Source organism: Monomorium pharaonis, chromosome 3 (genome assembly GCF_013373865.1).
Source record: "Monomorium pharaonis isolate MP-MQ-018 chromosome 3, ASM1337386v2, whole genome shotgun sequence".
Classification (NCBI taxonomy): Eukaryota; Metazoa; Arthropoda; class Insecta; order Hymenoptera; family Formicidae; genus Monomorium; species Monomorium pharaonis.
The window spans coordinates 4,155,817-4,178,958 of NC_050469.1; the positions used below are offsets into that span (position 1 = coordinate 4,155,817).

Below are 23,142 nucleotides of genomic sequence, written 5' to 3' on the forward strand. Positions count from 1 at the left end.
AAAAACATGAAAAAACTGCTTAGATTTCATTAAAAAAATAAAAATCCATGGTTTACACTTCAATGGCTTTCTTCTAAAATTTGCTAAAAACAATTTGCAAAAAAGAGAATAAAATTTGTACAATATTCTTTGCAAATTGTATAGTTTAAACAATAAACAATATTATTAATATTACATTGTTTTACATGTTTGTAACTTTCTAAAACTGTCTTTTTTTATTTTTCTCATAACAACATTTTTCCAAAATCGTTGTACACCCTAATACATTGAACTACCTCCATGAATGGACCATACGTTCGCAGCATTGTAAGTGCCAAAGCAAATGCAATTCAGATAACATCAATGTCATGCTGTTGTGGCTATGCGTATCTCAGGAAAACCACAAAAAGCATTTATCGCGCTATTAGTAGAATAGCATAATCAAGGTAAAGTGTATAAATCTGTAAAAATGATATTAACCCATCAATTGTACAGGTGAATCTAAAACACTGTTACGTGTATCTTAATGTACATACACAATGTAATTTAATCCATAACAATTACATATTATTTTAGATTAATATGTTAATTAAATAAAATTTCCTTATATTTGTTACTATCATCATAAAATATTTTACCTTTTAATGACGCTATATCATATGACAAATCATATTTTGCAAATTTATTTTCCTCACTAAGAAATGAAGACCATAAAGTATATTACGTGAGATATTCAATGTAAATTCTTGTTAACTACAGTTATAATTCTATAATGTCTTATAGAAGCTAATATGTGGGAATAACACGTGTACATAAATGCGTTTCTTTCTTTAACATGGTATTCATATGTCATTAAGCAATTTTTTGCTGACAAATGTTTCATACAAAGATAGGGGCTGGAAATTTAACGGAAACTTGAAATAAGAGATAATGCAGAATATTTAAAATACTTTGATGCACAAAGTTAATTGTTCCACATGTGGCAGAAGAAATATTAATACCAAGCGCGATAAATGTTTTTTATTGCTCAAGAGGTAACATCGATTCGTGAAAAAGGAAAAAGCCGCCAGTCCTTAAATAACTTTGGACATGGAAAGTTCGAAATATGACGGATACCGAGGTGCTTATAGTCTTGATCATTGTAGCTGTAAATAAAAAAAACTTTAAGGAAGTATTTTATTTGCAATATGTGTGTGTGTGTATGTGTGTGCGTGTGTGTGTGTATGTATGTGTGTGTGTGTATGTGTGCAAAGAATAAGGGCATTTTTAGTAATAATAATAAGAAGAATTTATGTGTTTCTATTATTTCATCATATAAAAATTCCAAATTATCGTTAGAATGTACATTGTACATTTTCTTATAATACTAAATAAACAACACATAGTAATAATGACAACTATATCTAACTACAACATATTACAACCAATCTTATTAGTCATTTATTATTTCTTGAATAATCTTTGAATTTTTGTATGATTATATAAAAGTAAAATAAAAGTTTAAATATTTATTAACTTGCTTCATATATGTAATTAAAAATAAATTTTTATATACGTTATCTAATTATAACTTACATTTTAAATTGTACAACTATTTATATAATCTTTACCCATCAAGATTTCTGCAGATTTCGAATGGGCAGTGAAACTAAATCGTTTCACTTTAGATTTCCTTGGGCTTTGGCCAAAGAATATACAAACTTCTTGGCAGAAATTAATATGTAATCTTCGAGCATTGGCAGCTGTGATGGGAATATTATTCTGCCTTTTAATTCCTTCAATACATTCTTTAATAAAAATTTTTGGAGACAGTTTGCTAATGCTAGATAATTTACAATTTACTTTACCAGCCGCAAGTTGCTCGATTAGAATCATAATTTTGTGGTCAAAAAAAGAAGGTAGACATCATTTTTGATAGCAATTATATATAAGCTATAAAAATATGGTATGAGGTGAGATATGCAACAGTAAAATGTCATTATACAAAGTAACATGAATTTAATTCAAAATAAATGTATACATAATAAAAAAAGTTTTTTTAGCTAAACAAATAATGTTTTCGGCAAATCTAATTATAAGCTTAATATTGGACTCTGGTCTTGAAAAGTTTAAAAGGTGTATTTTTTTATATTTTTTAAAATAACGTTTAAAATATACCTTAACTGTAACTTATAAAATTAAAAACAAAAAATTTTCACAATAAAATTTTTACTAACAAAATTTGATTCTTTTATTTATTTTGCATATTAAAATATTTAAAAAAATTATAAAAATAGAAAATTGTATATAAATTATGTACATTAACCTTCTATGTGCATTACACTCTTATCGTTAAATGTAAATTCAACAATTAATATTTTTACTAATTTAAAATTATAATATTATTTTTTAACAAAAGAGAAAAATTTTTTTTAATTTCTATTTTACTTTTTTGAACACTTTTTTTGCTGTTTAGCATTGAATTTAATATGTTGATTAATTAAATAACGCTGTCAAATATGGATAAAATTTTTACTTTTTAAGCTATTACATCAATTATTAATATGATCGCAAAGGATTGGATGAAACCAAAAAGTGATCAAGAAAGAGACATAATGATCCAAAAAGCTCATATTGCACGTATAATTATTATTTGTTCCTACTGTATAATGGGAGTACAGTGCTTCTTTGTCGTTGTACTGCCTGTTTTTGGAATGTCAATGAGACTGACTCCAAATATTACTGATCCAGGAAGACCAATGCCTTTTCAAACCCACTACTTTTATGACATAACAAAAAGACCACAATACGAATTGACATTTATTAGTCAAGTTATCTCTGTAACTATTGGTATGATGGCCTACACTGGAATAGACAATTTTCTCAGTCTTCTAATTTTTCATATATGCGGTCAATTAAACATTCTGCAGAATCGTTTACAACATTTGGATAAATATAAAAATTATCATAAAGTGCTAAAATGCTGCATAGCAAAACATATCCGTTTGCTTGGGTTTGTTATTTATTTAAAAAATGTATATAAATTCACGCAAAATACGTATTGAATATATTTAATACACATAATATCTTTTATAGAGCTATTGAGATTATTGAAAACACATATAATACAATACTTCTCTCTTTATTTATATATTTTGTTATACTTTTCTCTTTCTATGGATTTCGGCTAATTAGCGTAAGTAGTTGTTAATAGAACACGTTGTAAGAAAATAGTTTATCCAATTATCGTTAAATTGTGTATACATTAATGAGTACATTATAATCAAAAAAATATTACACACATTTACATTTGCATATTATTACAAAATTATAATATTAATATTTATAAGAATAAATATATATTTCCATTTATTTCATAAATTCATTAGCTATTCAATGAAGGAAATAATATGTCGTTCACACACTTAATCTATTTCATATCCAGCGTTTTTAATATATTTATACATATGTGCTTATATTGCGTTCTTGGCGAAATTTTGGTGGCTCAGGTTAGTATATATTTTTTAGTTATTTCAGAATAATATAAATAGAATGTCACATAGTTCTGTATACTAACTCTATAAACTAGATGTTTTAACTGTAAAAACTTCTATTATAATATAATAATAATTAAATTATTATTTATATATGAAATAATATAAAATAATTAATATCTAATAGTGTTTTTCATATTTTTAAGTGCAATAATATATATTATGCGGCATATAGTAATGAATGGTACACTATGGATTCAAAAATTATAAAAGATTTGTTATTGCTAATGACTAGAGGTTCTAAACCAATCTATCTCACCGTTGGAAAAGTATTCCCTGTCACAATGGCAACATTCTGCGATGTAAAATATTTTGATTATAACTACTATATTAACATAGTGCTCAAGTCACTCAAATTAAAGTTTTACAGAAACAAATTCGTATTATGTTTTAATATGTATAATTTTTGTTTAGAGGAGAGAAGGAGGATTAAATGTGGTGTTATGGAAAATTCACGACATTTCATATACTTGTATCAAGTTTTGAGCATAACTAAATTATTTCTTTACGTATTCCTTAGACGTCATAACATGACCACTAGTCATTGTTTATTGTGTTGTCATAAAAAATGCATTTCAGTATTGCACGAGTAGCCGAAAGTTTTTTAAATGTATATTCTTTACGTTATTTTAAGAAGTATGTCGGCTATTAATTTTTTTTTACAAGACGCACAGGCGCAAAAGATTTTTTTACATTTTTATATTTTTGATACTTTCTGTGATACATACATTTTAATCTTATTGGTAACCAACTTGTACCGCTAAAAATTATGTCACATAAATATTAACTGAATTATTCAAATAAAACAAAATGGTGGCTCTTCTTCTTTCTTCTACTATTTTATAATAAATTTTATATGTATACGTATACACAAAGTTCTACTTTTAGTAAAGATCAATTATTTCAATTTATATTATTAAAAAATATTTCAGTTAGTAAAAACGTCTGTTGGTTACATGTCCGTTTTGCATACAACCAGGAGGTGATAACAGAAGTAAGGAAAATGTAAAGCTTTGCTAATATCATGCAATTTTTGATAGATATATAATAGAACTAAACCAGTATTAATATGTTATTTGCAAATAAATACATATATCTTAATGCATTATTTGACATTCGAAATATAAAACCTTTTATTTTATTTAATAATTGTAAAAATGTATTAAATAAAATAGAAATATTGTTTAATTGATTTTAATTAAAATTAATTAAAAGAATTGATTAATAAAAATCAAATATGTTTTTTAATCTACAATTAATATACATTTCAAGCAAATAAATTGTAAAACATCTTATATTTTATATTAACCGTCTGCTTACATATTATATTTCCTTTTAATTATTGTTACACACTGAGGTTAGTGTAATTCACAAACTTTGTCGACTTATAATATATTTTAGACTGAATTTAATTATGTGTTTCTTATCAAAACTCAAAATTATGATAATATCGGTTAAAAAATTGTAAATATTGAAAGAAAAAACAACTTTAAAATAAAATTTTAAAAAAGTAATTTTTTCAAACACTTGTATTAAAAAAAAAGATGACATAATTTAAAAGGTAATTAATGAAAAGCAGAAAAGTTAAACTAAAAAGTCGATTATCAGTTTTTTTGTTTCAAAAACTATATTCGTTTGGCGACATAAAAATATAATTTTTCATTGTCACGAAAATGAAGTACAATGTATTCGGTTTTTTTATATAAATAAAAGATTACAAATATTTTAATAATCTATTATTAATAATTTTTATTAATTACAAAACAAAAATGGTAATAACATTCATTTAAACAATTCATTAAAAAATTATTTTACACTTTACATTATTTTACATTGTTATTTACAAGCTTAAACAATAAAATTAAATAACTAATTTAAATTACTTATGCTGCATAGCATATTTTTTAGATGCTGACGTATTTATGATGCAAGGTTTACAATGTCAGCAGGAGTAATAAATTAAAAAGCGGCAGTAAATGGGCAAATCTCATTTCATATTTCTTACTTCTTACTCCTACTCCATTACTCCTGCTGACATTGTAGACCTTGAATTACATATAGGTTTGTGGTTTGATTGATACAACACCTCGAGCTTCTTAGCTCGGCATTGTTTCCGCGCATCCTCTAAAAAATAAAATAATATGTTATATGAATGCAATATATAATTAAATTATAATGTTTTATTTTAATTTTTTAATCAAAATGTTACTTTTAAAAATTGTTGATATTAGCAGTAAAACTATGATGCGTCGCCCAATACTTTCCAGTATTCACTTACACATAAAAATACTTTTTACACACAAATTACATTTTTATAAAAGTATTATATACATAAAAGGTGATAAACAAATAGAATCACTTTCACTTACATTTTAAATTTTTGTTTCTTTATGTTTTGTGACGATTCTTATACTATAGGTAACTACACAGTGTATTTAAAAAATTCCGGAACTGATGTCAATAAAAAAATTCTTTCCCTCAATTACTGAAAAAAATTTTGTTTCAAAAAATATTTTCTTGGCTAAAAATCGAATCTGAACCTAAGGTATATCAATATAAAGTAGTATCCCATAACAACGACGGTTATTGTGTGTGGAAAGTATATATATATATCAAGCTGATAAAATATATTTTCTGGACTTTGAGTGTAAGTCGAGTTTTGTAATTGTTTTGTATTTCTCATTAAAGCAAATTTTCTTAAAAAAACAAATAGTATTTCTTTTGCACGTACGAATATTATAGGCGCACAATTCCATCCAAGAAATCCAAGAAGAAATCCGAATACACGAAGCACAAGTGCAACAATACACTATAAAATCTTACAAGTAATTATCTTGCCATTTTAAAGCTTATTTTATTATTTAGAATAATACTGTTAGAATTAAGATTATATAAAATTGTAAACAACAAAGAAGGAAAATATCTGATAGAATAACTATAAAATGCTACAGCAGTTTTTATCAACACATATATTTTAATGTTATTGTATATAATGTGTATAATCTATTTGCTATATAATTACATGCTATAGCCGACTTTTATAAAAGTGAGTGAGAATATATTCGTCTTTTTCTGCTAATATGACATCCATCTCTTATTAAATTTCTTGTCCGCAAATGTTTTGTACGTTGTTCGATATTGAAGTGACGGAAACTTTAAAACGAGGGTGCATAGTTAATATTCTCTGCTACAGGTTGACTGTTCTCTCCCTCTCTCTCTCTCTCTCTCTTCCCATAATTATTATCGAGAGTATGCGAGAGAAATGCTTTACTAAATACGAGGTTACGTCGATTCATGAAAGAAAAACAGACGTCAGTCTATAGACAACATGCGACATGGAAAGTTCAAAATATAATGAATACCGAGGTGTTTATTGTCTTCATAATTATAATTGTAATTAAAAAGTTTTAATATAAGTTTTTAATACAATTCGTAAAATCAATGATGGCATTTAGAAAATTTTAATTATTGCTTCTTATTAATATATTTTGCATTATTTTATTAAATTATTGTTGTAGAACATAAGCTATGTAAAATATGAATATTATTAAACGATTGTTGTCGTTATTTATTATATCTTAAAATAATATAATAATCAAGAATTAAATTGTTTCTAAATATTACTTTCCGTGTTTTCGGTTAATTAAGGTTTTATATTTGTTTCAAATTTTTTTTAAATATGACTACTTTTGTACTGTTAAAATTTATAAAAATAATCTTTGAAACAAACTTGGACTAATTTAGATTTTTGCAGGTAGATTTCGAATGGGCTGTGAAATTAAATCGTTTTATTTTAAATATAATTGGTCTTTGGCCCAAGTTTGCACAAAATTTTCGACAAAAGTTAATGTGCAATTTTCGAGTGCTTGTTGCTCTTTTGGCAATAACGTGTGGCGTTCTGATTCCATCCATACATTCATTAATAAGAATTTATGGAGATATAGTGCTAATGATGGAAAATTTGCAATTTACCTTACCGGCTATAAGTTGTTCGATAAAAATCGTAATTTTTTGGTGGAAGAAAGAAGGTAGATATAATTTCCAATTATTTATCTGAACCATATACAGTTGAAAAATTTGTGTTAAATTTAACATTGCATGTCTCAAATTCTCCATTCAAATTTTTGTTTTAATTTAATACAAAATAAATATATTAGAATGTAAGGTTAATTTTATATATAAAATTAGTCAAAGTGTTACAAAAATGTAACACTTTGACAATTTGGAAACGACATTTAAAAATAACTTTAAAAACATCCAATAGATGTCCAACTTTGGTCTTTATTTTGCATTGTCCATAGACGTAATTCAAATGTCTTTAGAACATTACTGGACGTTTAAAATATATTTATATTTGGGCGCTTTAAAGACGTTCATTTTATGTACGTTTAAAAATCTTGCTTAAAAACATGCGTGTAAAATAAATGTCAATTCTTTTTATAATGACATGTAACAGAAATGATAGCATGTATAAGGAACACATTTTCTTGAGAATTGACCTAGATCAAATCCAAAATCTTCACGAACTTACAAACTTCAGCTGTTTATTGTCTCAATAGAACGAGATAAAAAGAATAAGTATAAATGGTCGGAAATAAACATCGGTTCTAAACCACGTGGCAACGCGCAGGGACAGGGAAGAACTTGGGGGCGCGGGGTAACGTCACGCGGAGCAGGGATGCTTATCGGATAGAACTTAGCGTTTACATTTATAGTTTTTTTAACAGATAATCGCATATCTTTTTTACTTGCCTGTTATGCATTAGACTAATGAGCCTAGTAGTGCTCCTACACTTAAAACTATCATATTATTAAAGATAAGTTCCACTCGATAAGCGTCCCTGCGTGACATCGTCATCCCGTTCCCGCCGCCAAGTTCCTCCTCGCGCCAACAAGTTCCTCCTTCGCTTTACGCTAATTACCCCGTGGCTTAGAAGAGGTGTTCATTTCTTATTATAAATAAAAAAGAAGACGCGCCTCTTAACCTTGAATAATAATATAAAGATCGTATTAAAATTATCTAAAATTTTTTAAATAAAACCCTTAATTTTGATTACATATTGTTGTAGTAATCTTTCATCGTTTTAATAATTACCTATTAAATATTTTTAGTTTAATATTTTTAAGCTTTTTATGTTGATTTTATTTGTTGACTTCAAGCTATTGTACCAATTATAAATATGATCGTGGAGGATTGGTTAAAGTTAAAAAATGTACAAGAAAGAAGTTTAATGATCAGAAGGGCACATAGTGCACGCATAATTATTATATTTGGATATTGCATAATGGGAGCAGCAGTGTTTTTTGTTATCATTCTGCCTTGCTTTGGAATATCGATGAGAACTACGACTAACATTACCGATCCAGGCAAACCAATGCCTCTACAAACTCATTATATTTACGATGTAACAAAAAGTCCACAGTATGAACTAACATTTATTAGTCAATCTATTTATATTGTTATTGCTATGATGGCTTATACCGGAATTGATAATTTTCTTGGACTACTGATTTTCCATATATGTGGTCAGTTAGACATTTTGAAAAATCGTATAACAAGATTTGATAAATATATAAATTCTCATAAAATACTAAAAGGTTGTATAATAAGACACATCCGCTTACTTAGGTTTGATTTTTATAGTTCAAATAAGCTACTTGCATTAAGTAATCAAGACAATTATACTTATTTATACATATGTAAGATTATTTATGCAGACTATTTTTATAGAGCTATTGATATCATTGAAGATACTTATAATATAATTCTTCTCTTTTTATTTGTATATTTTGCATTGCACTTCGCTTGTTATGGTTTCCAAATAATTACTGTAAGTGTATTGTAGTAAATATTTTAAAGCTTATATATATAAATACTTGTAGAGTTTGAATTAATTTTTAAAAATAACTTTAATATTTACATTACATTTTATTACATTTAAACTATTATTAATATAGAAAAAACTCTATGTTTTTTATATTATTTTATTATTTAATTAGCTATTTGATGAAGGAAATGATATATCGTTCTCTCACTTAATATATTTTGTTTCCATCGTAATTAATATATTTGCACATATGTGCCTGTATTGCGCTCTTGGAGAGATCTTGGTTGCTCAGGTAAGTTAAATATATATATTTTCCTCTACATAAGATGACCGTCTCGAATTTTCTAAGACATCTCAATTTTTGAATCTTTATAGAAGTGAAAGAAGAAACGCTAGGAATCATTAATTGTCCTGATTTATCACAGGAACAATAATTTCAGACCTTATAGACACAATAGCTCAAGAGTATGTAAAGAGAGATACCGATAACCTACTAGTCTCGTAAATGCACAACAATATTTGGATTGCTAACATATATGTATAGTTATTGGCTGTAGAGAAGATGCTATATACAATACAATATATGCCATGTTCAGACAAGCAGATCAGTGAACGATCAGTATTTTAAGTTTTAAGTTTTAAGTCAATTTTTTAATATAATTGATTCTTGTCTCGTTTTAATCTTTTAGTGAATTTGAATTTAGAAAAAAAACTAATTATAATAAAGAATCATTGAGCATTCACTGATTTACATTGTCTGCTAAACATGTGCACCATTTTTTCTACAACTGTAGTTGTATGGCAGCAATCCAAAATTAGCTTCATTGCCGGTATATCCTCTTCACATGCTGTTGCGCAAAGTTGCCAACTTCGATTCGTAAATGGTCTGTTTTTATAACTGCATTGAGCTAGTACAATAAGTTAGAATGAGAATATATATATATATATATAGTCTTACTTCAACTTACATCAATTTAATGCAGTTCAGTATAGCTATAAAAAACAAACCAAAGCAATTATCCCTGTCACAACTCCTTTTCATCAGACTCCATAGTATTAGTGACGACATAAATCGCTAAAAAATTGTTTTAATATCTCAATTATTATTGGAAATATTGCAATTAAAAATATTTTTTATACTTTCAAGAATAATAAAATATATTATGCGGCATACAGTAATAAATGGTATACCAACTTGAATCCAAAAGTAACACAAAACTTGTTGCTTTTAATGATAAGAGGCTCTAAACCGGTATATCTTACTGCTGGAAAAATATTCCCTTTAACAATGACTACATTTTGCAGTGTAAGATATTTTAATACTTCACAGTAATTATTGCATTAAAATTAATTTAGTACAAAAATTTTATATCTCTTATCTAATTTATATAATGTTTAAAAATGTAAAAAAACCATTGTTTTTATTTTTATATATTAAAATAAATATTTAATTATTAATTGTATATAGGAAAATCGCCAATACAATTATACTACTTTAATTTTGGTCTATATTTCTTAAATAAGTAAAAATAAAACTTTGGAAATAAATTTAAACTAAACACTTGTCTTTTATCAAATAAAAGAGTGTAGCAATTCTCAAAATATCCTTAGATATTTTTAAGACGTCTTATGATCCGATTAGACTTTATGTTTTGGACTGTATCTTATAATAATTTTTTTACAATAATTGATGTTATAAAAAAACATTAAAAATAACCAAGAATATGCATCTAAAAAGTAATAAAATTCATTTTTATGTACCAAAAAATTTTATAAAATCAAAACATTACGTTTTAATAATAAAATATTTTACAGACTAAAAAAAATATATAATTTATTTTAAAAATAGATAATTAAAAAAAATGAAATAGAACATAAAACTAATTCAAATACGCAAATATTTAAATTAAATTCCCAATAATAAAAGAGAAGTATCGATTTATATCTTATAGCGATTTTTATTTAAATTTGCACAATGAAAAATATTAATAAAAAAACATATAAACATAAAAATTTTAAGAAGCTACAGATATGTGATATGATCTGTATTCTAATTCTTTAATATACGCAATTTGCAAAAAATATCAAAATTTTATATTTCTATATTTAAAAAATTTACTTTTAGGTGATTTCATGCATTACAGAAACTAGTTATAAATATGTTCTAAGTATAGATTCATAATTTTTTAATTGTATAAACTAATCATGTTTTTATAAGTGTTAATGTATTGTAATATTTAGTTTTCAAGAAATAAGAGATTGTTACTGAAAAGATCTATAACAATATCGGCGACTTTTCTTTCTTATGAGTATTAGATTAGTATTTGTCTTTGAATTAAAATCATCTGGATTGAGCATGCTATTGTTCTCGGTGATGCCGAGAAAGAAGTATATAATGTAGAATTCGTTACTAAAAAAAGACAATGATATAAAAATGACATTTTTCTAAGTTTAGTAGAACCAATTGGGTCACAAAAAGTGACCAATTGGTTCATTAAAAAGAGACGACATAAAAATGACATCCCTTTCTGTAGAACTGTGAGTGATCAATCAGGTTTACTAGAAACAGACAATAATTTCGCACTATATGCACCTCTCCCTTAGTTTTACCTATAAAGACGGCTCAATCCAAATGTTTTCATTTTAATGTTATTTGTATTACTAAATAATAATTTGATTTTCAGTTATTAAAAACATCAGTTGGCTATGTATCAGTTTTGCATACAACAAGAAGTTAATAAGGAAATAAGATTTGTTTAGAAATAACTAGAAAATTTTATTGAATAATGGATGGAATCTGAAACTAAATTCAAACCTGAATTCTTCATAAATATCTATTTTTCTTAAATATATAGAGTAAAGAAATTCTTTTAACTGTTTAATTTTAAATAAAGAATAATTTAGTTCGGAAATAAGTATCTTAAGTAATTAAGATAAAGTATATATTTAATTTAAAAAAAGTTTTAAATAACAGTTGTTTGATTTTAAAGAAATAAATTAATTGTCAAAAATAATAATTGTTTTGTGTAATTTAAGGATTAATTTTAAGTTTAATTTTATTCAATTATTGTATGTTTTATTTAAATAAAATTGACTTACGTATCATTTTAAGTATGAAAATATATAAGTGGAAAAAGATAGTTTGAGATATTTTGTACTTTGCATTAATACGAATTATAATGCAATAATAAACGCATTACTAAGTAAAGTGTCATCTGTAAATTTTTTAAAAATTTCGATTTAGAAATTCTATGTATAACAATAAATTGGTTTTGGCCGAGATGAAATCTGGATCTTCAGTATAAGAGACTGTACTATCTGCTACACCACGCCTCCTTCATACATTCTTAAAAAGGTAATTGTTATGGGGATTATTAATACAATAAATTATATATATATTTTTATTTTATCTTACTCTAAATTTCAAAACTTTTTTAGTTATTCAATCCATTATCCGATAATAATGAGCGAAAATTGTATAGAATTAGAAACAAAGAAAGAAGGAATAATAGATTCTTGCAGCAGTTGTCTCATCAACATATTTTATTTTTTTAATGGTATTGTATATAGAATATTACTATCTATAGTTATGAGTTATGATTATAGAATATATCTACCTTTGCCTTGCTAATACAACAGCCACCTATTATTAAATTTTTATTCACGAATGTGTCGTGCGAAGTTCGATATAGGAGTGACGGAAACTTCAAGTGAGGGTGAATAGTTAATACATTTTTTGCAGGATCGTTCAACTTTCTCGAAAGTTATTATTATAAGCATGTGCGAAAACTGGTTTTTACTGAATAAGAGGTTACATCGATTCTTGTGAAAAGAACAAATGTCAGTCTATAGACAACGTTCGACATGGAAAGTTCAAAATATAATGGATACCGAGGTGTTTATTGTCTTCATAATTATAATTGTAATTAAAAAGTTTTAATATAAGTTTTTAATACAATTCGTAAAATTAATGATAGCATTTAGAAAATTTTAACTATTGCTTTTTATTATCATATTTTGCATTATTTTATTAAATTATTGTTGTAGAACATAAGCTATATATAATATGAACTATTAAACAATTGTTGTCGTTATTTATTATTTCTTAAAATAATCAAGAATTAAATTGTTTCTAAATTTTATTTTCTGTGTTTTCAGTTGATTAATGTTTTATATTTGTTTAAAATTGGCTTTAAATACTTTACCTTTGTATTGTTAAAATTTACTTTTGTATTGTTAAAATTTTACTTTTGTATTGTTAAAATTTATACAAATAATCTTTGAAACAAACCTGGACTAATTTAGATTTTTGCAGGTAGATTTCGAATGGGCTGTGAAATTAAATCGTTTTATTTTAAATATAATTGGTCTTTGGCCCAAGTTTGCACAAAATTTTCGACAAAAGTTAATGTGCAATTTTCGAGTGCTTGTCGCTCTTTTGGCAATAACGTGTGGCGTTCTGATTCCATCTATACATTCATTAATAAGAATTTATGGAGATATAGTGCTAATGATGGACAATTTGCAATTTACCTTACCGGCTATAAGTTGTTCGATAAAAATCGTAATTTTTTGGTGGAAGAAAGAAGGTAGATATAATTTTCAATTATTTATTTGAACCATATAGAGTTGAAAAATTTGTGTTAAATTTAACATTGCATATGTCTCAAATTCTACACTCAAATTTGTGTTTTAATTTAATACAAAATAAATATATTAGAATATAATGTTAATACAATATTATATGTAAAATCAGTCAAAGTGTTAAAAAAATGTAACACTTTGACAATTTGGAAACGACATTTAGAAACAACTTTAAAAACATCCAATAGATGTCCAACTTTGGTCTTTATTTTGCATTGTCCATGGACGTAATTCAAATGTCTTTAGAATATTATTGGACGTTTAAAATATATTTATATTTGGGCGTTTTAAAAACGTTCATTTTATGTACGCTTATAAAAATCTCGCTTAAAAACATACGTGTAAAATAAATGTCAATTCTTTTTATAATAACATGTAACAGAAATGATAGCATGTATAAGAAACACATTTTCTTGAAAATTGGTCTAGATCAAATCCAAAATGTTCATGAATTAACGAACTTCAGCTCTTAATTGTCTCAATAAAACAAAATAAAAAGAATAAGAATAAATAATAGGAAATAAACACCGGTTCTAAACCATGAGGCAACGCGCGGGAAGTGAGAGCAGGGAGGAATGTCTCATGGCTCTTCGAACCTGTGTTCATTTCCTACTATAGATAAAAGAAAAGACTTGTCTCTCAACCTTGAATAATAATATAAAGATCGTATTAAAATTATCTAAAATTTTTTAAATAAAACCCCTAATTTTGATTACACATTAGTGTAGTAATCTTTTGTCGTTTCAATAATTACCTATTAAATATTTTTAGTTTAATATTTTTAACAGTTTTTTTATGTTGATTTTATTTGTTGACTTTAAGCTATTGCACCAATTATAAATATGATCGTGGAGGATTGGTTAAAGTTAAAAAATGTACAAGAAAGAAGTTTAATGATCAGAAGGGCACATAGTGCACGCATAATTATTATATTCGCATATTGCATAATGGGAGCAGCAGTGTTTTTTGCTATCATTCTGCCTTGCTTTGGAATATCGATGAGAACTACGACTAACATTACCGATCCAGGCAAACCAATGCCTCTACAAACTCATTATATTTACGATGTAACAAAAAGTCCACAGTATGAACTAACATTTATTAGCCAATCTATTTATATTGTTATTGCTATGATGGCTTATACCGGAATTGATAATTTTCTTGGACTACTGATTTTCCATATATGTGGTCAGTTAGACATTTTGAAAAATCGTATAACAAGATTTGATAAATATATAAATTCTCATAAAATACTAAAAGGTTGTATAATAAGACACATCCGCTTACTTAGGTTTGATTTTTATAGTTCAAATAAGCTACTTGCATTAAGTAATCAAGACAATTATACTTATTTATACATATGTAAGATTATTTATGCAGACTATTTTTATAGAGCTATTGATATCATTGAAGATACTTATAATATAATTCTTCTCTTTTTATTTGTATATTTTGCATTGCACTTCGCTTGTTATGGTTTCCAAATAATTACTGTAAGTGTATTGTAGTAAATATTTTAAAGCTTATATATATAAATACTTGTAGAGTTTGAATTAATTTTTAAAAATAACTTTAATATTAACATTACATTTTACTACATTTGAACTATTATTAATATAGAAACCTCTATGTTTTTTATATTATTTTATTATTTAATTAGCTGTTTGATGAAGGAAATGATATATCGTTCTCTCATTTAATATATTTTGTTTCCACCGTAATTAATATATTTGCACATATGTGCTTGTATTGCGCTCTTGGAGAGATCTTGGTTGCTCAGGTAAGTTAAATATATATATTTTCCTCTAAATAAAATGATCAACCATCTCGAATTTTCTAAAACATTTCGATTTTTGAATTTTTATAGAAGTGAAAGAAAAAACCCTAGAAATCATTAGTTGTCTTGATTTATCACAAGAACAATAATTTCAGACACAACAGCTCAAGAGTATGTAAAGAGAGATACCGATAATCTATTAGTCTGGTCAGCAATCCAAAATTAGCTTCACTGCCGGTATATCCTCTTCACATGCTGTTGCGCAAAGTTGCTAAATTTAATTCATAAATGGTCTGTTTTTATAATTGCATTGAGCTATTACAATAAATTAGAATGAGAAAAAAAAATTGTCTTACTTCAACTTATTACACCAATTCATTGCAGTTCAGTACAGCTATAAAAAGCAAACCGAACCAATTATCCTTGTCACTCCTTTTCATCAGAGACTTTGTAGTTTAGTAACGACATAACCCGCTAAAAAAATTTTTTAATATCTCAATTATTATTAGAAATATCGCAATTTAAAACATTTTTTATGCTTTTAAGACTAATAAAATATATTATGCGGCATACAGTAATAAATGGTATACCAATTTGAATCCAAAAATAACACAAAACTTATTGCTTTTAATGATAAGAGGCTCTAAACCGGTCTATCTTACTGCTGGAAAAATATTCCCTTTAACGATGACAACGTTTTGCAGTGTAAGATATTTTAATACTTCACAATAATTATTGCATTAAAATTAGTTTAGTACAAAATTTTTATATCTCTTAATTTATACAATGTTTAAAAATGTAAAAAAATTCTTTGTTTTTATTTTTGTTTATTAAAATAAATATTTAATTTTTAATTGTATATAGGAAAGTCGCCAATACAATTATACTACTTTAATTTTGCTCTATACTTCTTAAACAGCTAACAATAAAACTTTAGAAATAAATTTGAACTAAACACTTGTCTTTTATCAGATAGAAGAGTGTAGCAATTTTCAAAATATCCTCAGATGTTTTTAAGACGTCTTATGATCCGATTAAACTTTGTGTTTTTGACTGTATCTTATAATAATTTTTTTACAATAATTGATGTTGTAAAAAAACATTAAAAATAACCAAAAATATGCATCTAAAAAGTAATAAAATTCATTTCTTTGTAACAAAATATTTTATAAAATCAAAACATTATGTTTTAATAATAAAATATTTTGCAAACTAAAAAAAATATGTATAATTTACTTTAAAAATAAATATTTAAAAAAAATAAAATAGAACATATTAATTCAAATGCGCATCAATATATTTAAAATAAATTCCCAATAAAAGAGAAGTATACCGGTTTATGCCTTATAGCGATTTTTATTTAAAATTGCACAGTGAGAAATATAATAAAAAAACCTATAAGCAAAAAAATTTTTAGAAAGCAACAGATATGTAAAATGATATGTATTCTATTTAATATATGCAATTTGTAAAAAATATCAAAATTTTATATTTCTACATTTAAAAAATTTAGTTTTATGTGATTTCATGCATTACAGAAACTAGTTATAAATATGTTTTAAGTATAGATTCATAATTTTTTAATTGTATAAACTAATCATGTTTTTATAAGTGTTAATGTATTGTAATATTTAGTTTTCAAGAAATAAGAGATTGTTACTGAAAAGATCTATAACAATATCGGCGACTTTTCTTTCTTATGAGTATTAGATTAGTATTTGTCTTTGAATTAAAATCATCTGGATTGAGCATGCTATTGTTCTCGGTGATGCCGAGAGAGTATATAATGTGGAATTCGTTACTAAAAAAAGACAATGATATAAAAATGACATTTTTCTAAGTTTAGTAGAACCAATTGGGTCACAAAAAGTGACCAATTGGTTCATTAAAAAGAGACGACATAAAAATGACATCCCTTTCTGTAGAACTGTGAGTGATCAATCAGGTTTACTAGAAACAGACAATAATTTCGCACTATATGCACCTCTCCCTTAGTTTTACCTATAAAGACGGCTCAATCCAAATGTTTTCATTTTAATGTTATTTGTATTACTAAAAAATAATTTGATTTTCAGTTATTAAAAACATCAGTTGGCTATGTATCAGTTTTGCATACAACAAGAAGTTAATAAGGAAATGAGATTTGTTTAGAAATAACTAGAAAATTTTATTGAATAATGGATGGAATCTAAAACTAAATTCAAACCTGAATCCTTCATAAATATCTATTTTTCTTAAATATATAGAGTAAAGAAATTCTTTTAACTGTTTAATTTTAAATAAAGAATAATTTAGTTCGGAAATAAGTATCTTAAGTAATTAAGATAAAGTATATATTTAATTTAAAAAAAATTTTAAATAACAGTTGTTTGATTTTAAAGAAATAAATTAATTGTCAAAAATAAAAATTGTTTTGTGTAATTTAAGGATTAATTTTAAGTTTAATTTTATTCAATTATTGTATGTTTTATTTAAATAAAATTGACTTACGTATCATTTTAAGTATGAAAATATATAAGTGGAAAAAGATAGTTTGAGATATTTTGTACTTTGCATTAATACGAATTATAATGCAATAATAAACGCATTACTAAGTAAAGTGTCATCTGTAAATTTTTAAAAAATTTAGATTTGAAAATTCTATGTATAACAATAAATTGGTTTTGGCCGAGATCAAATCCGGATCTTCAGTGTAAAAGACCAGTGTGCTATCTGCTACACCACGCCTCTTTCGTACATTCTTAAAAAAGTAATTGTTATGGGGATTTTAGTAATACAATAAATTATATATTTTTTTATTTTATCTTACTTTAAATTTCAAAACTTTTTTAGTTATTCAATCCATTATCCGATAATAATGAGCGAAAATTGTATAGAATTAGAAACAAAGAAAGAAGGAATAATAGATTCTTGCAGCAGTTGTCTCATCAACTGATATATTTTAATTCTTTTTTGGTATTGTATATAGACTATTACTATCTATAGTTATGAGTTATGATTATAAAATATATCTACATTTACCTTGCTAATACGACAGCCACCTATTATTAAATTTTTATTCACGAATGTGTCGTGCGAAGTTCGATATATGAGTGACTAGGAAACTTTAAGCGAGGGTGAATAGTTAATACATTTTTTGCAGGATCGTTCAACTTTCTCGAAAATTATTATTAAAAGCATGCGCAAGAACTGGTTTTTATTGAATACGAGGTTACATCGATTCTTGTGAGAAGAACAAATGTCAGTCTATAGACAACATTCGACATGGAAAATTCAAAATATAACGGATACCAAGGTGCTTATTGTCTTGATAATTATTATTGTAATTAAAAAATCCGTAACGTAAGCATTTTTAATACAATTTGAGAGATTATTGTGATAGCATTTTAGGAAATTTAAATTATTTTTTTTTGTGATCTTCTATCTTATACAAACTAATTTATTGTTACAAAACATTAACTGTATATCTAATTTGAAAATTTGAGTGATTCTTTTATCGTCATTTATTATTTTCTAGTTTGTGTGTGATTGTCAAAAAATGCAGTATTACTAATATTATTCTTTTTGCGTTTTATATAATCTTTTATACATACACATTTAATTTTGGTTTTACTTATGCAAAAAATTGATCTAGGTAATTTTTGTAATAAATCAGACTCTTATTAAGATTTTTGCAGATAGATTTCGAATGGGCAGTAAAACTGAATCGTTTTATTTTAAATTTGATTGGACTCTGGCCTATAACTGCACAAAATTCTCGACAAAAGTTAATGTGCAATTTTCGAGTGCTCGTCGTTTTTATGGGTGTGACGTTTGGTCTCCTTATTCCTTCAATACATTCCTTGACAAGAATTTTTGGAGACATTATATTAATGCTAGATAATTTACAATTTACTCTGCCGACTATAAGTTGTTCAATACGAATTGTAATTTTCTGGTGGAAAAAAGAAGGTAGAAATTATTTTTGGCTATTTATCTAAATCATAAAATGGGAGAACGTATAATATTTAAATATTCTATTATATTTAATATCTAAAACAAATATATTTTTAGTCTAAAATTTAAAAGTCTAAAGTTTTATTAACTTTATAATATAACTAAAATTTACTTTTATAAATAGAATCTGCACTTATGTATGTAATCCATATTTTCATTTAAGTATTAATTAATTAATGTATTGACGTATACATTTTCTAAATCTTTTACAGAATAAAATATTCTGCACGTGTTTTTTATAATAATAATATTTATATAAATAATATATAATATATTTACAAATATATAAATAAATTACTTTTTAAAATAAAATTAATACTTTTATGTTGTTGCAAATAAAATGGCCGTTTTTTTATTTTAAGTTTCAATTGTATTAATGTGTAATATATTTTAATTAAAATTAAACAAATAGTTTAAATTAAACAAAAAAGATTTTTTATATTTTTTACTTTTTACCGCTTGAGATTAAACTTGTAATAATCTCTATTCCAATTCTATATCAATAATTATATGTTAAGTGTTTCTAAAGTTTTTAATATTGACATTATTTAAGCTATCATACCAATTATGAATATGATCGTGGAGGATTGGATAAAGTTGAAAAATGCACAAGAAAGAAACTTAATGATCAGAAGAGCACGTTGTGCACGCATAATTATTACATTTGCATCTTGCATAATGGCATCTGGATGCTTCTTTCTTATCATTTTGCCTAGTTTTGGAATATCGATGAGAACTACGACTAACATTACTGATCCAGGCAAACCAATGCCTTTACAAACGCATTATATTTATGATGTAACAAATAGTCCACAATATGAACTAACATTTATTAGTCAATCTATTTATATTGTTGTCGCTATGATGTCCTATAGTGGAATTGATAATTTTCTTGGACTGTTGGTTTTGCATATATGTGGTCAGTTGGACATTTTAAAGAACCATTTAACAAGCTTAGACAAATGTGTAAATTCTCACGAAGTACTGAAAAGTTGTATAACAAGACATATACGCTTACTTAGGTTTGACCTTTATATATTAAAATAATCCATTCAAAATATGTAATCAACACTTAATTTATATGTAATACAAATCATTTTTTGTAGAGCTATTGATATTATTGAAGATACCTATAATGTTATGCTTCTCTTTTTATTCGTATATTTTGCAATACTCTTCGCTTTCTATGGTTTCCGAATAATTACTGTAAGTATTTTAAAATTTACATAAAAACATAGAAATAATATAGAATAAATTAATATTTAATTATGAAAAATATCTCACAAATTTACTATGAATCAAATAAAAACTTCAATGTTTATAAAATATTATATTATAAACTTCTGAATTAGTTTCAGTATAAAAATCATGTTTTGTTTTATTTTAAATTAAATAGCTATTTGATGAAGAAAGTGATATATCATTTCCTCATTTGATGTACTTTGCATCTACTGTAATAAATATATTTGCCCATATGTGCCTCTACTGTGCCTTAGGCGAGATTTTAGTTGCTCAGGTTAGTTAAACATTTCTCTTTTTGTTTTAAATTTACATATATTTTATTAAATTATCATATACAATATAATACTTATATTTCTATATACTTTATAAAATATAATTTATGTTTAAAAATCTAATATTTGCAATAAATCTAATATTTGTCATTGGCATCAAAAAATTAATTTTAATTTTTATATATAATACACAATTATTCATGAGTTTATTTAATCTTTATTTAGTTAAGTTATACACAAAAATTTTTCGTCAGTTCTTAGAATTAAAAAGTGTGAACTAATATTTCACAATAAATAAATACATGTGTAGTCAAAAAATTAAGGCACACATAAATCTAATTAATATATAAATTAATTTGTAAATAATAATTAATTTTTATTAAATTACTAGATAAAGTATGTAATAAGGTTTGTCTAAAATGTAAAAATACTTTTAATACTTTTAAGTGTAACAAAATATATTATGCGGCGTACAGCAATAAATGGTATACCATGAATCCAAAAGTAACTCACAACTTGTTACTTTTAATGATAAGAGGCTCTAAACCGATCTATCTTACTGCTGGAAAAATATTCCCTGTAACGATGGCAACATTTTGTAGTGTAAGATACCATAAAATATAAATACAGTTATCGTTGCTGTTAAAATTTATTTGGCAATAAATTGTTATATTTTTTACATAATTTATATTATATTCAAAAATATAAAATTTAAAATTCGTTTTATTTTATTATTTTTTACTACATTAATGATAATATTATTATTTAAAAACAAGCAATATTAGGAAGCATAAAAGCCGCGCTAGATGTAGATGCAAATAAATTTACTAAACAATAATTAACAATTCAAACATTTTGACCCCGCTATTGAATCGTCTTCAGCGTATCTTAGATATTAGATTGAATTTATATTAAATGTACAGTTGCATTCCCGTAACAATCTCAATATATTCTTACGATAATTACAATTCTTGATGTTGTTGCCAGCCTTTATTTTCAACATAAAATCTCTTTCTCAAATGACAGTCATATGAGTTGTCTTTATAATTTTCACAAACACTAAGTAGACTTTTACAAATTTATTAATCATTAAACAATTTTTTTTCTTGTTAAACGTAAGCTATATTATTATGCCTAATATGAATCACGTTACTTGTATAAAATTCAGCATTAAAAAAAAGAAATTAGAAACATTACAAATAAATAAAAATATAAAATAAATAAATAAGTCATCCGAGAAAGAGATTCTACGTTGAAACCGAAGACTAGCAACATCAAAGATAATCCAATAATGAAATCAAAACATTTTAATTGTTAATTTGTTAATTATTATTTGGTAAATTTATTTGCATCTGCATCTAGCGTAGCTTCTATGCTCCCTAATATTGTTTGTTTTTAATTTTAACAATCCTGTGATTGTATAATTGTTATTAATTACTTATAATTATATTATTAATTGTATTAATAAAACATGTGTTTTTTCAGTTAGTAAAAACGTCAGTTGGTTATATGTCCGTCTTGCATACAACAAGAAGTTAACAATGTGAGAGATAAACTTGAATTTTCTTTGATTGATTATGCAACTTTTTATAGAAAATAGTAGTATAAGACCTATTCAAGTATTAATATCTAATTACAATAAATTATAGATTTTATTACAGGATTTTCAATTAGAAATGTCTATAAATTGTATTAAATAATGGACGGAATTGGAAATTAAAATTCAAATTTAAATCGCAGTTTATAAATACTCATCTTTAATATAAACGTAAAGTCAATCATGTTTCTTTTATTTTAAATGAATGATAATTAATTTCAATTAATTTACTTAAGTAATTAAGAAACAATATATTTCATTAATAAAAGTTTTT

At 25.1% G+C, this 23,142-nt stretch overlaps 4 protein-coding genes across 4 annotated transcripts; all 4 read left to right on the plus strand.

Moving 5' to 3' along the window:
- The first annotated feature begins 2,467 nt into the window (after positions 1-2,467).
- On the plus strand, positions 2,468-6,933 carry LOC105836124 (odorant receptor 43a). The gene is made up of 5 exons (XM_036284392.1): positions 2,468-2,971; positions 3,055-3,154; positions 3,348-3,467; positions 3,659-3,814; positions 4,445-6,933. Exons 1-5 carry the CDS (start codon positions 2,523-2,525, stop codon positions 4,496-4,498), a joined length of 879 nt encoding a protein of 292 aa, XP_036140285.1. The 5' UTR covers positions 2,468-2,522; the 3' UTR covers positions 4,499-6,933.
- Positions 6,934-7,045: 112 nt separating this feature from the next.
- On the plus strand, positions 7,046-12,098 carry LOC118644799 (odorant receptor 43a-like). Its single transcript, XM_036284393.1, has 6 exons — positions 7,046-7,540; positions 8,673-9,141; positions 9,244-9,343; positions 9,513-9,632; positions 10,488-10,646; positions 12,025-12,098. Exons 1-6 carry the CDS (start codon positions 7,360-7,362, stop codon positions 12,076-12,078), a joined length of 1,083 nt encoding a protein of 360 aa, XP_036140286.1. The 5' UTR covers positions 7,046-7,359; the 3' UTR covers positions 12,079-12,098.
- LOC105836122 (odorant receptor 24a) lies at positions 11,180-18,490 on the plus strand. The gene is made up of 7 exons (XM_036284391.1): positions 11,180-13,235; positions 13,656-13,929; positions 14,807-15,275; positions 15,378-15,477; positions 15,645-15,764; positions 16,308-16,466; positions 17,837-18,490. Exons 1-7 carry the CDS (start codon positions 13,179-13,181, stop codon positions 17,888-17,890), a joined length of 1,233 nt encoding a protein of 410 aa, XP_036140284.1. The 5' UTR covers positions 11,180-13,178; the 3' UTR covers positions 17,891-18,490.
- Positions 18,491-18,756: 266 nt separating this feature from the next.
- LOC105837993 (odorant receptor 67c) lies at positions 18,757-22,923 on the plus strand. Its single transcript, XM_028194061.2, has 6 exons — positions 18,757-19,712; positions 20,311-20,779; positions 20,864-20,963; positions 21,154-21,273; positions 21,719-21,874; positions 22,757-22,923. The coding sequence occupies exons 1-6, from the start codon at positions 19,532-19,534 to the stop codon at positions 22,808-22,810; spliced, it is 1,080 nt and encodes a 359-aa protein (XP_028049862.2). The 5' UTR covers positions 18,757-19,531; the 3' UTR covers positions 22,811-22,923.
- The last annotated feature ends 219 nt before the right edge of the window (positions 22,924-23,142 follow it).